Consider the following 16,845-nt stretch of genomic DNA (forward strand, 5'->3'; position numbering starts at 1 on the left):
TAAAGCCTTCCACAGGTAGTACAGGTTGCCCGCTGGGCAACAGAATCTTAAAAATTGGACCACCCTTTGGGGACATATCAGACTAGTAGATGTCCCCCAAATCTTCTCTCCCCTTCTTTCACAGTCATGGACTTATCTGGATACATAAATGCCCAGTGACAGATAACATCTCCCAGTGTCCCAGGCGATTGGGTCACAGGTCTTATTTGGGGCTACTGATATATAAATGAAAGCAATGTGTGCAATTTCCATGTCACAAGCTTAAAACACAAAGTTGCTTGTCCTCCATTTGTCCTTTTTCCCTTCCAGCAGGGATACTTGGGATAGCACAGCCGCTCCAGCAGAATAGGCCTCTGGGGGACCTCATGGAACAGTCTGCTACCCACCCTGGACTGTTCTATGAGACAGAACGAAACCTTTATCTTGCATAAGTCCTGCAATTTGCACCTGTTATAAGACTTTACTTACACCGTAACAAATACAGAGGTTAAAGTTCATCTTAACACAAAAGAGAGAAGAACAGATAACAGAGAATCCAACGCTACCTTAAAAAGGAAGAAGAGAAAAAGACCCCTAGACCAGCGGCACTAGATGGAAGTTGGGGTAATCAAAACAGACCTCAACAGGACCATCAAAAAGCAAACCCCTCTCTTTAAGCATAGTTAGAAGACTTCCAGACCCAGCCTAGAGAGCTGATGTTTGTAGCCCTGAATGTTACCTCTTTGTGAAGCTGGACTCACCAGGTTGTCTTCATGAAAAGCAAGTCAATAACTCAAATCATTCGATAATCATAATTTAGTGTCCTCTACAGAAAAAGGATACAAAGGCCGAGGGATAGGAGCATTCATCTCATCAACGATTCTATTATGAATATTAGCAAATTGGCATTCTGGTTTTATATGTCAATCTACTATCAGCTGGCGTGAATCAGTCATTCAACTTTAGGGTGTTGACGAGATCCAATCTCTGGTCCAGGGAGGTTGAGGGCTCACAAAGAATGGACATCCCACCTGGCCTTGCCTAGGTGACCTCCTAAGTGCTTCTTTCTTTCCAACTTGTAACACCTTCGTGTTTGCAACCCGCGAGCCCTCTGCTGTTAGCACGTACGTCAATACCTGCTATCGTACCAAGTGTCACTGCTTCACCATCTCTGCACCATGGAATCAACTAGCCGTGTAATTTTAGCAGCTCAAGATGAGTGAATGAATGAATGAATGAATGAATGAATGAATGAATGAATGAATGAAATAAAGAGCTCAACCTTACTTTAATGAATAATTTGAAATTCTATTTCTTTTAAGCATTTTTTGGTGTTAATATTTTTCCCTGAGAAATAATTTTCCCTTGGAAGCTGCATCTGCAAAGATGCAACTCTAAACCTTTAATAGTTTGTTAAAGGAGCACCTGGGTGGCTCAGTCCGTTGAGCTTATGACTTCGCTCAGGTCACGATATACCGGTTCATGGGTTCAAGCGCCAAGTCGGGCTCTGTGCTGATAGCTCGCAGCCTGGAGCCTGCTTCTGATTCTGTGTCTCCCTCTCTCTCTGCCCCTCTCCCACTTGTGTGCTCTCTCTCTCTCTCTCAAAAATAAACATTAAAAAAAGTTTTAATATTCATTTAATTCATTTTCTTAATTGACATCGAAGTTAGTTAGCATATAGTGCAACAATGATTCCAGTAGATTCCTTAGTGCCCCTTACCCATTTAGCCCATCCCCCCTCCCACACCCCCTCCAGCGACCCTGTTTGTTCTCCATATTTAAGAGTCTCTTATGTTTTTGTCCCCCTCCCTGTTTTTTATTATTTTTGCTTCCCTTCCCTTATGTTCATCTGTTTTGTATCTTAAAGTCCTCATATGAGTGAAGTCATATGATATTTGTCTTTCTTTAATTTTGCTTAGCATAATACCCTCTAGTTCCATCCACGTAGTTGCAAATGGCAAGATTTCATTCTTTTTTGATCTTCTTTTGAAATGAAGATCAAATGAATGAAAAAAGACTTCATTGTTTTTTTCATCTTCGTTATCCATTCATCCATCGATGGACATTTGGGCTCTTTCCATACTTTGGCTATTGTTGATAGTGCTGCTATAAACATTGGGGTGCATGTGCCCCTCTGAAACACCACACCTGTATCCCTTGGATAAATAACCTAGTAGTGCAATTGCTGGGTCATAGGGTAGTTCTATTTTTAATTTTCTGAGGAACCTCCGTACTGTTTTCCAGAGTGGCTGCACCAGCTTGCATTCCCACCAGCAGTGCAAAAGAGATCCTCTTTCTCTGCATCCTCGCCAATATTGGTTGTTGCCTGAATTGTTAATGTTAGCCATTCTGACAGGTGTGAGGTGGTATCTCATTTTGGTGTTGCTTTGTATTTCCCTGATGATGAGTGATGTTGAGCATTTTTTTCATGTGTCTGTTGGCCATCTGGATGTCTTGTTTGGAGAAGTGTCTATTCATTTCTTTTGCCCATTTCTTCACTGGATTATTTGTGTTTTGGGTGTTGACTTTGGTAAGTTCTGTATAGACTTTGCATATTAACCCTTCATCTGATATGTTGTTTGCAAGTATCTTCTCCCATTTAGTCAGTTGCCTTTTAGTTTTGCTGATTGTTTCTTTTGCTGTGCAAAAGCTTTTTATTTTGATGAGGTCCCAATAGTTCGTTTTTGCTTTTGTTTCCCTTGCCTCCAGAGACGTGTTAAGAAGTTGCTGCGGCCAAGGTCACAGAGGTTTTTACCTGCTTTCTCTTCAAGGATATTGATGGCTTCCTGTCTCACATTCAGGTCTTTCACCCATTTTGAGTTTATTTTTGTGTATGGGGTAAGAAAGTGGTCCAGGTTCATTTTTCTGCATATCACTATCCAGTTTTCCCAGCACCACTTGCTGAAGAGAGACTGTCTTTATTCCACTGAATGTTCCTTCCTGCTTTGTCAAAGATTAGTTGGCCATACGTTTGTGGGTCCATTTCTGGGTTCTCTAATCTGTTCCATTCATCTAAGTGTCTGTTCTTGTGCCAGTACCATGCTGTCTTGATGATTACAGCTTTGTAATACAGCTTGAAGTCCGAAAAAAAATTTTTTTTTAAGTTTGTTAAAACACTTGAAGAAGTGTGATCTTTACTTAAGTTTTCTTTTTCTTCAAGTAAAATGGGTTAACCAGTTTATAGCTCAAGAACTCTTAAGGCTCCAGAAACTCTACTAAGGGACAAGGGAGTTGGGAGAGAAGTAGAAAGGAGTAAATTATGCTGTTAGGGCTCACATATTATTTCTGTTGGCATCCTTTCACAGTCAGTAAAGGATCTAACCCAAAGGGGAAGGAAATTGTGCCGTTAGGGCTCACATATTATTTCTGTTGGCATCCTTTTACGGTCAGTAAAGGATCTAACCCAAAGGGGAAGGGAAGGGAAAACTGAAGCCTCTTCCTTTATGGCAAAGATTCAAAGTAAGGTGACAAAATAAATATATTCTACATTTAAACATAATACACATCATAGTGTAAAACTCGTGTTGACTGCTTTAATACCTGACATTTTGTTAGTTAAGTTAAATATATTTAAAGTGAGTCCCAGAGAAGTTGATATTAATAAAACAGGTTTGATGCCAATCTTTATTTCATGGCCAGCCTATCTTTAAACATCCTGATGAATGTCTATCATAATAAGCCACAAGCTAAAAGACATATTAAATATCACTGAATACAGAGAACTGACAGTTGCCATAGGGGAGGTAGGCGGGGGCACCCAAGGGAATTATCTTGATGAGAACCGAGAAATGTATAGAATTTCTGAATCATTATACTGTATACTTGAAACTAATATAGCACTGTATGTTAATCATATTTCAATTTTTAAAAATAAATAAATATCACTGAAATTTACCAGTTAAAATTTTATACAGCTACCTTTCATCCTTTATATTAGGTTGGGGCAGAGGGTACCTGTGCTTTTTGAAAAGGGCTCATTGGAAGTGCCTACGTGCCACGTGGAAGTGCCTGGTTACATTCAAGGGAACCCCCCACAAGACTTTCAGCAGATTTTTCAGCAGAAACCTCGCAGGACAAAAGGGAGTGGCATAATATATTCAGAGTGCTGAAAGAAAAAACTTCCAACCAAGAACACTACCAAAGAGTTCACTCAGAAGTGAAGGAGAAGTAAAGGGCTTTCCCGACAAGCAAAAACATAAAGAGTTCATCACCACTACACCAGCCTTACAAGAAAGGTTAAAGGGAAAAGAAAGGGCACTACTTAGTAACAAGAAAACATGTGAAACAATAAATCTCACTGGAAAGATAAATATATAGTAAAGGTAACAGATTAATTATTTATAAAGCTAGTATGAAGGTTAAGAGAAAATAGTAAAAATACCTTTGATTACAGTAATAAGTTGAGGAGTATACGTGTCAAATGTGACATCAAAAAAAAAAAAATAACATGGCAAAGAGGGTAAAAATGTTGAGCTTTAGAATGGGATCAAACTAGGGGCGCCTGGGTGGCGCAGTTGGTTAAGCGTCCGACTTCAGCCAGGTCACGATCTCGCGGTCCGTGAGTTTGAGCCCCGCGTCAGGCTCTGGGCTGATGGCTCAGAGCCTGGAGCCTGTTTCCGATTCTGTGTCTCCCTCTCTCTCTGCCCCTCCCCCATTCATGCTCTGTCTCTCTCTGTCCCAAAAATAAATAAACGTTGAAAAAAAAAAAATTAGAATGGGATCAAACTTAAGTTGTTATCAACTTAAAATAGACAGCTATATATAAAAGCTGTTATATGTAGGCCTTGTGGTAACCACAGAACAAGAACCTATAGTGAATACACATAGATAAAGGGAAAGGAATATATGTATAACACTAAAGAAAGAGAAAAAAGAAACAAAGAAAAACTACAAAAACAGTGAACAATTAAAAAAATGGCAATAAATACATACCTATCAATAATTACTTTAAATGCAAGTGGACTCAATTCTCTAATCAAGACAGAGGGGCTGAATGAGCCCCCTCTATATGCTGCCTATAAGAAACTCACTTTATTTTTTTTAAGTTTATTTATTTTGAGAGAGAGAGTGAGACAGAGAGAGAGAGCGAGAGCAGGGGAGGGGCAGAGAGAGAGGGGGAGAGAGAATTCCAAGCATGCTTTGCATTGTCAGCACAGAGCCCAACTTGAGGCTCAATTCCCATGAACCTTAAGATCATGACCTGAGCCGAGATCAAGAGTCAGATGCTTAAACAACTGAGCCACCCAGGTGCCCCAAGAAACTCACTTTAGATGGTAAAGGCACACACAGACTGAGAGTGAAGGGATGGAAAAAGAAACTCCATACAAATAATAATTAAAGAAAGCTGGAGTAGCTATATTTACATCAGATAAAACAGACTTTGAAATAAAAACTGTAGTAAAAGACAAGGTTAGTACATGACAAAGTGGTAAATCCGACAAGAAAATATAATATTTGTAAGTATTTATGCATTTAACATAGGAATACCTAATATATAAAGCAAATATTTATAGATCTGAAGAGAAAAACAGACACCAATACAATAAGGGTAAGGGATTTTAATACCCTACTTTCATCAATGGATAGATCATCCAGACAGAAAATCAATAGGAATACTGGCCTTAACACATTAGACCAGAGGGACTAACAGATATACACAGAACATTCCATCCAAAAGCAACAGAATACAAATTCTTCTCAAATGCACATGGAACATTTTCCAGGACAGATCATACATCAGGCCACAAAATAAGTCTTAACAAATTTAGAAGGATTAAAGTCTTATCAGGAATCTTTTCTGACCATCGAAGTATGAAACTAGAAATTGATTATATGAAAAAACCTGGAAAATTCAAAAACACGTGGAGATCAAACAACATGCTACTGACCAACTAAATAGTCAAAGAGGAAATTAAAAAAAAATTTTTTTATCTTAAAATGAACACAAATGGAACTATAACACCAAAATTTGTGAGATGCAGCAAAAGCCTTCTAAGGGGAAAGTTCACAGTGATAAATGCCTACATCAAGAAAGAAGTCTCAAATAACCTAACTTTACACCTCAAAGAACTAGAAAAGGAACAAAGCCCAAAGTTAGTAAAAAGAAGAAAATAATATAGGGCAGAAATAAATAAAATAGACATTAAAAAGACAACAAAGATGATCAATGAAACAGATCTGGTTCTTTGAAAAGATAAACAAAAGTGACAAGACTTTAGCTAGACTCGCGGGGGCCGGGGGGGGGGGGGGTACTCCAAATCAGAAATGAAAGAAGAAATGTTAAAACTGATGCCACATAAATACAAAGGATCACAGGAGGCTGTTATGAATAATTATTTGCCAACAAATTGGACAACTTACCAAAAAATGAATAAATTCCTAGAAACCTACAACCTACCAAGACTGAATCATGATGAAACAGAAAATCTGAACAGGCTGATTGCTAGTGAGGAGATTGAATCCTTAACCAAGAACCTCCCAACAAAGAAAAGGCCACGATCAGATGGTTTCACTGATAAATTCTATCCAACATTCAAGGAATTAATACCAATCCTTCTTAAACTCTTCCAAAAAATAGAAGAGCAAGAACTCCTACCAACTCATTTTATGAGGCCAGCAGTGCCCTGATACCAAAGCCAGGCAAGTATAGCACGAGAAAAGCAAATTACAGACCAATATTCCTGATGAACATAGATGCAAAAATCCTCAAGAAAATGTTAGCAAACCAAATTCAACAATATATTGAAAAGAATCATATAGCATAATGAAGTGAGATTTTTTATCCCAGGGATGTTAAGGAGGGTTCAACATCCACAAATCAATGTGCTACTTTATATTAAAAAATGAAGGATAAAAAATCATATGATCATCTCAATATATGAAGCAAAAGTAATTGACAAAATTCAACATCCATTGATGATAAAAACCCTCAACAGAATGGTTATAGAAGGAATATACCTCAACATAAAAAAGGCCACATATGACAAGCCCACAGCTAACATACTCAACAGTGAAAAACTAAAAGCACTGATCAGGAACAAAGCAAGGATATCTCATGCTCACCACTTTTATTTAAGACAGTATTGGAAGTCCTAGCCACAACAATTAGGCAGGAAAAATAAATAAAAAGCAAGTAAAACTGTCACTATTTGCAGATGACATATATAAAAAACCCTAAAGACTCCATCAAAAAACTGTTAGAATAAAGGAATTCAGTGCAGTTGGAGAACATAAAATCAATACTCAAAAATATGTTGCATTTTGGGGTACCTGGGTGGTTCAGTCAGCTGGGCGTCTGACTTCAGCTCAGGTCATGATCTCCTTGCTCATGAGTTTGAGCCCTGCATCAGGCTCTCTGCTATCAGCACAGCTGCTTCAGTTCCTGTCTCCCTCTCTCTCTGCCCCTCCCCCAGCTCATACTTTCTCTGTCTCAAAAATAAATAAAAACATAAAAAAATTTAAAAAATATGTTGCATTTTTATTCACCAATCCTGAGCCATCAGAGATAGAAATAAAAAACAATCCTATTTATAACTGCACCGAAAGGAATATAAAAACTAGGAATAAGTTTAACCAAGGCAATAAAAGACCGGTATATTTAAAATTATTAAGGGACATTTAGGTGGCTCAGTCAGTTAAGTGTCCAACTTTGGCTCAGGTCATGATCTCACAGTTCATGGGTTTGAGCCCCATACTGGGCTCTGTGCTGAGAGGTCAGAGCCTGGAGCCTGCATCTGATTCTGTGTCTCCCTCTCTCTCTCTGTCCCTCCCCTGCTTATGATCTCTCTCTCTGCCTGTCAAAAATAAATAAACGTTAAAAAAATAATAAAAAAACTGAAAGAAAAGAAAGAAAGAAAGAAAGAAAGAAAGAAAGAAAGAAAGAAAGAAAATTATTAAGACATTAATGAAAGAAATTGAAGACATAAATAAATGGAAAGATATTCTGCACTCATGGATTGGAAGAATCAATACTGTAAAAATGTCCACACTACCCAAAGCAAGCTATAGATTCAATGCAATCTCTATCAAAATTCCAAATGTCATTTTTCAAAGAAATAGAACAAATAATCCTAAAATTTGTATGGATCTACAAAAAAACCTCAATATTCAAAGCAATCTTGAATAAGAAGACCAAAGCTGAAGGCATGATACTCCCTGATTTCAAACTGTATTATACAGCTACAGTAATTAAAACAATATGGTATTGGCATAAAAGCAGACACATATATCAATGGAACATAACAGAAACCCATGTATACATGGTTAATTAATTTACAACAAAGGAGCCAACAATACAGAGTAAGGAACAAAGTTTCTTCAACGAATGGTGTTCAGAAAACTGAAGAGCTAAGTGCAAAAGAATGAAACTCGACCACAATCTTATACCACACACAAAAATTAACTCAAAATGGAGTAATGACTTGAATGTAAACCATAAAACTCCTAGAGAAAAACACAGGCAGTAAACTCCTTCACAAGGTCTTAGTAATGATTTTTTAATCTGACACCAAAGAGAACAACAAAAAGTGGGACTACATCATACTAAATAGCTTCTGCACAGTAAAGAAAAACCTCAACAAAATGAAAAGGCAACGTACTGAATAGGAGAAAATATTTGAAATCATATATATGATTAGGGACTAATAGCCAACATACATAAAGAACTCTTACAAGTTAATGGCAAAAATCAATCCAATTTAAAACTGGGAAGATCTGAATAGACATTTTTCCAAAGAAGACATATAGATAGTCAGCAGGTACATGAAAAGTTGCTCAACATCACTCGTCATCAGGGAAATGCAAGTCAAAACCACAATGAGATGCCATCTCACACCTGTTAGAATGGCTATTATCAAAAAGAAAAGAAATAACAAGTATTGATGAGCATATAGGGAAAAGGGAACACTTGTACATTGGTGGTGGGAATGTACTATGGAAAGCAGCCTGGAGGTTCCTCAAAAAGTTAAAAATAGAACTACCATATGATCTAACAATTCCACTTCTGAGTATTTATCTTAAAAAAAAAACAAAAACACTAACTTGAAAAGATATCTGCACTCCCATGTTCACTGCAGCATTATTTACAATAGCCAAGCTATGGAAACAACCGAAGTGTCCATCAACAGATGAATGGATAAAGAAATGGCATGATATATATATTGAGGCTACACACACACACACACACACACACACACACACACACACACATATATTGAAGCATGAATGGACCTCAAGGGCATCATCCTAAGTGAAAGAAGTCAGATTGAGAAAGACAACACCACAGGATCTCTCTTACATGTAGAATCTAAAGAACAAACAAAAACAAGCTCAGAGAACAAGTGGTGGTTGCAGAGGCAGGGGGTAGGAGGTTAGAGAAATGGATAAGGGGTGTCAAGGATAAAAAGAAAAAAAATACAGTGCATTACAGAGAAAAAAAAAAAAAGAGTGTTACACGTGGCGGGTGGCTGCTTTCATTCTAACACCCTTGTTCGTAATTCTTTAATGCCTCCCCACTGCCTACAGAATAAAATCCAAACTCTGTAACCTAGTATTTCAGTCTTTTACACTCTAGTATAGTAGGGAAAACACTAGGCACTGAGGATTATATAAGTACTGGGTATCAGCCCAAATTTTGCCCTAGACTTATAGACTAAGTCATAGCATCTGACACCTAAAAAGGAACTATCAATCTTAAATGAGCATATCACCACCTATCCTATCTGAACCCCAGGGCTGTTTCATGATCTAAATAAGAGTAAATGTGAAAGCCCACTAAAAACTATCCATCACTCTACAAACACAAGCTGTCGATTTTACTACCCAGTATTACCAACCAGACAAAAAAAAAAAATCAATATTTATCACACCAGAATTTCTTAGGCTACAAAAAGAACCCATCAGGCTTGAGTCCACAAGCATCCTGGGACTTTCAAAGTGAACTGGTTGGTCATTTGAAAGGTCAGGTCGTAAAGCTAATGAAATCAGTTTCTCTGACCTCTTTAATCCTTTATAATCTGATATACGGCCAACTACCCCATGAATGGGGTACAAAGAGGCATTCAGTATGTATTTGCTGAATGACTAAGTTCCTAAAATACACTTGGATGATGATGAAAAGGATGACACATACAAAGGGTTACTCATCCCAGGTGTCAAGTTCAGATGCTTCCAACTACCAGTACCACCTTTCAAAACACTCTAAGAAAATCACATGGTAAAACAATGAAAGAAATTACAAAGGAAAAAGTATTGTTTAAGTATGTCAAGAGGAATGCAGGTTCTGATGGTAAAACATATTCTATATGAAATGGGGGCTGTAGCCTAAGGAGGGGAGCACGTATTGTTACTGTCCTCTTTCTCCCAGTAACAGTCTCGGTTTCTCTGGGAAATTACTCATCCCTCTGCTCTCAAACGGGAGAGGGTTTTGAGCAAAGTTAATCCTACTCCTGGCTCACATCCCTCTAATCAATAGTTCAAGAGCAGGAGAATATCCCAGAACTACATTTATCCAGATATTCTAGTCACAAAAACCTGGTCTGCTTGGTTTAGGGGTGGACAGGTAACTTACATTTATCAAATCAGAATGAATCTCAGGATTTAGGGCTTAAGCAATGGCTTGCAAAGGAGGGTAACCAGAAAAGGAAGGGGTGGGAAACCGGGGAAAGACGTGGCAGAAACCACTGTGCTGTTTAAGCCAACTGAAGTTGGCTTGCAACACACAGATCATGAAATTCACAGACTTCCCTAGAATAGAGGACCAAAGTTCTTAGAAGTAGGCTAACAAGTTCATATTTATGTTTGAGAAAAATACTTCAGGGAACTGCATCTATAATAGACTGAAAAAAAATGGACTGTTGATGGCAAGGCTAGAAGCAAGGAGACCAGTTATTAGACTGTTATAATAGCCAGGTGATTGCTTACGAGAGCCTAAATGAGGAAAATGTTAGAAAGAAGAGAGACCAGAATAAGGAGGTAATCACAAAATCAATAGGACATGGCAACAGAATAAAGGAAGAAATTAAGGAAGGTAGCAGGAGAAAGGCATCTAGCCGAGGAGTCTAAATGGACGATGAGAGACAGACTAGAGTATGGGCGAACGTGGGGAGGCAGTTAATGGATTCAGGTTTAGAACAGGAAGTTTTGATGAAGAAAGAATGGAAACCCCAGCAGACTACATAGCAATCAGCCTGCTTCAAGCACTCCTTTTAAATTACGAACCCTCTGGAAACCAGGACAAGTCAGCCTTCATGCTCTGTGAAGATGGATAATCATCTTATTTGTCTCTCTGAAAATGTCTGTAGTTATTAAAGGTTATGTAAAAATTCAGCTTCTTTTCAGGGCAAGAGATTAAACTGCCTTTCAAAAGAAACAAATACAAACCTCTACCTCACACTGTAACACAAAAATTAATTAGAGGTGGATCACAGATGTAAATATAATAGCTAAGCCACAAAGTGTTGGAAGAAAATAGAAGAGAGTATCTTTACAATTTGGAAGTAGGCAAAGATTTCTTAGAATACAGACAGTACTGGGGCGCCTGGGTGGCGCAGTCGGTTGGCGTCCGACTTCAGCCAGGTCACGATCTCACGGTCCGTGAGTTCGAGCCCCGCGTCGGGCTCTGGGCTGATGGCTCGGAGCCTGGAGCCTGTTTCAGATTCTGTGTCTCCCTCTCTCTCTGCCCCTCCCCCGTTCATGCTCTGTCTCTCTCTTTCCCAAAAATAAATAAACGTTGAAAAAAAAAAATTAAAAAAAAAAAAGTCTTAAAAAAAAAAAAAGACAAAACTCAAATAATGGGGTGCCTGGGTGGCTCAGTCGGTTGAGCATCCGACGTTGGCTCAGGTCATGATCTTGCGGTTTGTGAGTTCGAGCCCCTCGTCGGGCTCTGTGCTAACAGCTCAGAGCCTGGAGTGTGCTTCAGATTCTGTGTCTCCCCCCCAACCCCCGCCCTCCACCCCACCCCTGCTTGTGCTGTCTCTGTCTTTCAAAAATGAATAAACATAAAAAAAATTTTTTTTAATGGGCAATAAATAGCACTTCACAAAAGATGATATATGAGTGCCAAATAAACAAAGATAAACTGTTCCACATCATTAGTCACAAGGGAAATGCAAATTAAAGCTACCATAAGCTGCAACTACATACCCACCAAAATGGCTACAGTTAAAGACTGACCACCCTAAATGTTGACAAGGACATGGAACAAATGGAACTCCATACGTTGCTGGCAGAACCACTTTGGAAAACTGCTCAGCAGTTTCTTATAAAGTTAAATATATTTCTACTCCATGACCAGCAATTCCACTGCTAGGCATTTATTCTAGAGAAATAAAAACATATGTCTGCAAAAAGTCTTGTGCAAGAATGTCCAGATCAGCTTTATCTATAATGGCCCCAACCTGGAAACAACCCAAATGTCCATCATCTGGCAAATGGATAAATAAATTGTGATTTATTCAGACAATAAAATAATACTCAGCAATACAAAGCAACAAACTACTGATATACTCCAATTAACATGAATGAATTTAAAAGATGCTGATGCTAAGTGAAAGAAACCAGATACGAAAGAATACATACAGTATAATTCCATTTACATGAATAGGTAAAACTCTAGGGTGGGGATGAGGCAGTGGGAGGGATTAACTGGGAAGAGGCACAAGGGAACTTTCTGGGGTTTTGGAAATGTTTTCTAGGTGTGTGGGTAACACAAGGTGTATGCATCTGTCAACTCAATGAACTGTACACTTCTGTGGATCTCACCCTATGCAAATTATGCCTTCATCAAAAGGAAAAAATAAAAAAATGACCTCTAATAGAAATACCTGAAATCAACATGCTTCATTACTGGACTGAAGGAAATCTTTGTTATTCCAAGGCAAAAACAAAACACACACCAACTTTAAAAAATTTTTTAACGTTTATTTATTTTCGAGAGACAGACAGAGCGTGAGCAGGGGAGGGGCAGAGAGCAAGGGACACACAGAATCCGAAGCAGGCTCCAGGCTCTGAGCTGTCAGCACAGCATCAGACACGGAGCCCGAACCCACAGAACGGTGAGATCATGACTTGAGCCAAAGTCGTTCACTTACCTGATTGAGCCACACACAACTTTTAAACAGTAAAAACAGGGGCATCTACGTGGCTCGCTGGTTGAGCCGACGCACTTGATTTTGGCTCAGATCATGATCTCACCGTCTGTGGGCTGAGCCCAGTGACAGGCTGGCTCTGCCTCTGCGCTGAGAGTAGGAAGCCTGCTTGGGATTCTCTGTGTGCCTCTCTTTGCCCCTCCCCCAAGCACTCTCTCTCTCAAAAATAAATATAAAAAAATAAATAAAAGATAAAAACAAGTGGAAATAGGCAGACTAAAATATCACTCAGACCACAAACCAACCATGGAATTTTATGTAAATCACCTATGCTCTCTTGGCCTCTATTTTCTCATCTATAAAATGGGGGTAAGAAAATCTACCACACCAGGAATATGTAGACATCAAGATTATGCAAAGCATCTAGTATGTACCTGGCACACAAAGCCTTAGTAAGTGGTAGTGGTAGGAGAAGCAATTAGAAAATGAGTTAAAAAGACCCACTTTACCCATCTGGTGTAAGAGTTCCACTGAACTCTTATTTGAATATCTATGCACAGCCCTATCCTTTTTTCATGACAACTCTTCTCCCGTCTGATAACTGACCCTATTCCACCCAGATGACAGGTGGGGTGAGAAGGGTAGGGGAAGGAGTGTGAGATGCCTTGCTCTTCAGTGACCCTGTTCCCTTATCTTAAAAAAATGTTCATGTAAGTCAAAGTTATGGAAACCAAATTATATTTAAAGGTATAAAACTCATTATTAAAAAAAAAAAAGGTCTAAAACTGTTTCATGAAATGCAAAAGACTTTTTATGAAGATTACCAGTACTATAAAGTCAGGTTTCTCATTTATTAGGTTTACCTAATGTAGCACTCTTACATCTGCTAGAAAGCTTTCTAATTATCGTTCAAAAGGCCATGCCGTTTCCAAATGCTAACACATGCACAGCAATAGCTACTTTCCACAAAGAGCATGTTCAAACAGTACACAAAGCATGCAGAGTACTGTCCTTTTATCACACCAGTACTGTCTAGTTGGATTACAGCCAACAACAGGGCTCAAGTAGATTTATCTTTCCTGCAGATCATGTAGTACATTTGCCTAATGCAGTGCCCTAGATTTTACAAATTACATTTACTGATGTACTTGCAAGTCTGCAGACTTGAACATTTTCAAGGAGGACGCAAGACATTTATATAAAATAATATGTCTTGATCATCAGTAAAAGCACTGTTTTGAGGCCACCTACTATCCTTTTGCTGGAATTTAAAATTTCTGTAAAGCATTTCTTGGCTTTTAGCAAAGTCAGGGTTGAGCCAAGACACTGATGTTCTCTCTGCGTTCAACTGCACAAAAAGAATCCACACATACCAAAGATCTGTTCGAAAGCTTTTAAGGCCAAAAATGTCTATTGTGTGGCCTGTGATAGGCACTGACTAAAGGAAACTTGAAACTATAAATAGGACACAGAACACCATATGCCTGGGGGAAAATATTTTGCTTAAAATGGCACAACGACACAATTCGACATGATGTTCATATTATGTCAAAAAAAGTGAGTATGAACCAACAAAAAAACCCCTCTGACGATTAAGAATTTATTCACGAAAAAGTTCAGTATGCCATCTTAATACCATTTTTAAGGGATTTCCTGATGATGCAGTGGTATTCACTGCAAAGTAGCTCGGGTCTAACTCTCCAACATGATGTCACAAAACCCGAAATGCAATGGAATCCGATTCAGTGTTGGCGCAGCCCGGGGGTGCCAACAATCAACCTGGAGGAGGCATACAGGGCCAGAAAGACTCCATCAGGTTTCCTCAGTGCCCCCTGATAATCAGTGCTCCCCATACAAACAAGTTCTTAAAAGCTCCAACCTAAAAAAAAAAATAAATAAAAATTAAAAAAAAAAAAAAAAGATTTGCCTGCAGCGTCTGCTAAGAAAGGTACAGGGATCACCTGTCAATGGGCAGGAAAGTAAGTGGGTGTAAAATGGCTTCCCCGGGCACGCTGAAACTGAAACGCAGTAAATCCTGGCAAATCCCTTCCTAGAGTAAGGGCTTCACACCAAACGTGTGGAGGGACGCATTCACGGATCGTGCCAAGAACCCCCAACCGTTCCTCCTCGGGACCCGAACGCGAGCTGAAGACCGGACAGCAGCCCCGAGGCCGGGATGCGAGCTGGGAGAATGGGCAAGCCTGGGCTGCAAGCGCGACCACAGGGGTGGCAGAACGCGCCCCGTCACCCCACGACCCAGTCGCGGCGCGACTAAACACAAAGCCCAACGGGTGGTGAGGAGAAAGAAAGGAATGGAAAACACGTGGTCCGCAGATCCGATCAGGGCTCTCCCGGCCACCAAGTGCACTTTTACCGGAAGCAGAGGAACCCGCCGCAGCCCGCACGGCCCCCGACTCTGGGCAGTGGCTGGACCCCCGCCACAGGTTGGCTGAGCCGGGGATCGCGGACAGGCTCACGCACAGAATTAAGTTTCTAATAATACAACTTTAAGCGGATTAGCGCCGGCGTAGCCCAATGCCGAGGCCGCATTCGGGGGCGTGCAGAGTGCAGCGGGCGCATGGGCCGGGGTCCCGGGGTCCCGGCGTCCCGTGCCGGGTGTGGGGGCTCGCGGCGCCGGCGCCTCCGCCCCGGCAGGTGCGCCCCCCGCGCGTCGCCTCGCTCACCAGGTACCAGACGCCCAGCAGGATGGTGCCGGTGCGGACATGGCAGCACAGGCAGCAGCTGTTGGAGTAGAACCGCGTCCAGGGCGCGACCATCTTCATCGCTCGGGCCGCGGGCGCCGTGGCGCGAGTGCGCGCCCAAGTTTGCAGGAGCGTCGGCCGCGTCGCTCGGGGCCCGCCGGGGGGCTGCTGCCGGCTCCCCCGCCGCTGCCGCTACCGCTGCCTGCCCCGCTCCCCCGCTTGCCCGTGGCCCGCGCTCCGCGCCTCTGCCGAGAGCTCCGAGCGGTAGCGGCGGCCGGACCCTGCGCTCCGAAGGCTGCGGGAGGAGGAGGAGCGGGAGGGGGGCGGGGCGGGCCACGTGACTCGCGCTCGGGCTCGTGATGTCACCGCCGGCTCCAGCCAGCTGCGGGCGCCCCGGGCCGGGGGTAAATACATCAATCATCCTGCGCCCTGGGCCAGTCCCGGAGTGGCCCCGCGGTGGAGTTCCGGGCCTCTCTTCTCTCCTGTGGTCATTTGTGTAACTCTGTCACGGGTTTGAGATTCTTTTACAGTCTAGCTGGTTGTGGTTTCTCCCCTTCCACTTCTATTTGGCAGATAATCTGTAGATGCAAATGCTATCACTGTTATCTTGCTAACTGGAAAGAGGGAAAACTGCAGGGTGTGATTCCGGTCAACTGCAGTACTTTGAACGGCTGCTGGAGTCGCCAGGAGCAATTTGTCTCCTCTTCCCAGCTCAATTACTGTGGTAGTAACCTTTTCCCAGAAAATAGGATGTGTGTCAAGGACATCCTCGCTGTGCTTCGAGTAGCATTTTTAATCATGACTGCAGCTCTAAAGAAACAATCATAAAGCCAATTACTGCCACAAGGGCTCTGAAGGACACAACATAGAGCGTTAAGAGGTACTGAAAGAAAGGACTCCAGTTTGGAGTTATTTCTTCCCATCTGTTGTTTTTTCTCAAAGCGCCCTTGTCCTAAGTTAGCCTCTAATCACCGTCTAAGCCAAGCATCTCAGATGAGTTAGATCATTAGCGCATGTCAAAGTTTCGTTTCAGACTTGGAGCAAGAGAAAAATTGGTTGGATTTAAATTTCTTAAGGAC

At 41.0% G+C, this 16,845-nt stretch overlaps 1 protein-coding gene across 1 annotated transcript in view; it reads right to left on the reverse strand.

The window, feature by feature from the left end:
• The window catches only part of LAPTM4B (lysosomal protein transmembrane 4 beta), a 77,925-nt gene extending 61,850 nt beyond the window's left edge, over positions 1-16,075 (reverse strand). The window contains exon 1 of the mRNA XM_086695082.1: positions 15,749-16,075. Within this exon, the coding sequence (XP_086551208.1) occupies positions 15,749-15,847 (99 nt within the window). The 5' untranslated portion in view covers positions 15,848-16,075. The remainder of the gene's footprint in view (positions 1-15,748) is intronic.
• Positions 16,076-16,845: the final 770 nt, after the last annotated feature.

Source organism: Puma concolor, chromosome F2 (assembly GCF_028749965.1).
Source record: "Puma concolor isolate L17-30 chromosome F2, mPumCon1.1.hap2, whole genome shotgun sequence".
In the NCBI taxonomy this organism is placed as follows: Eukaryota; Metazoa; Chordata; class Mammalia; order Carnivora; family Felidae; genus Puma; species Puma concolor.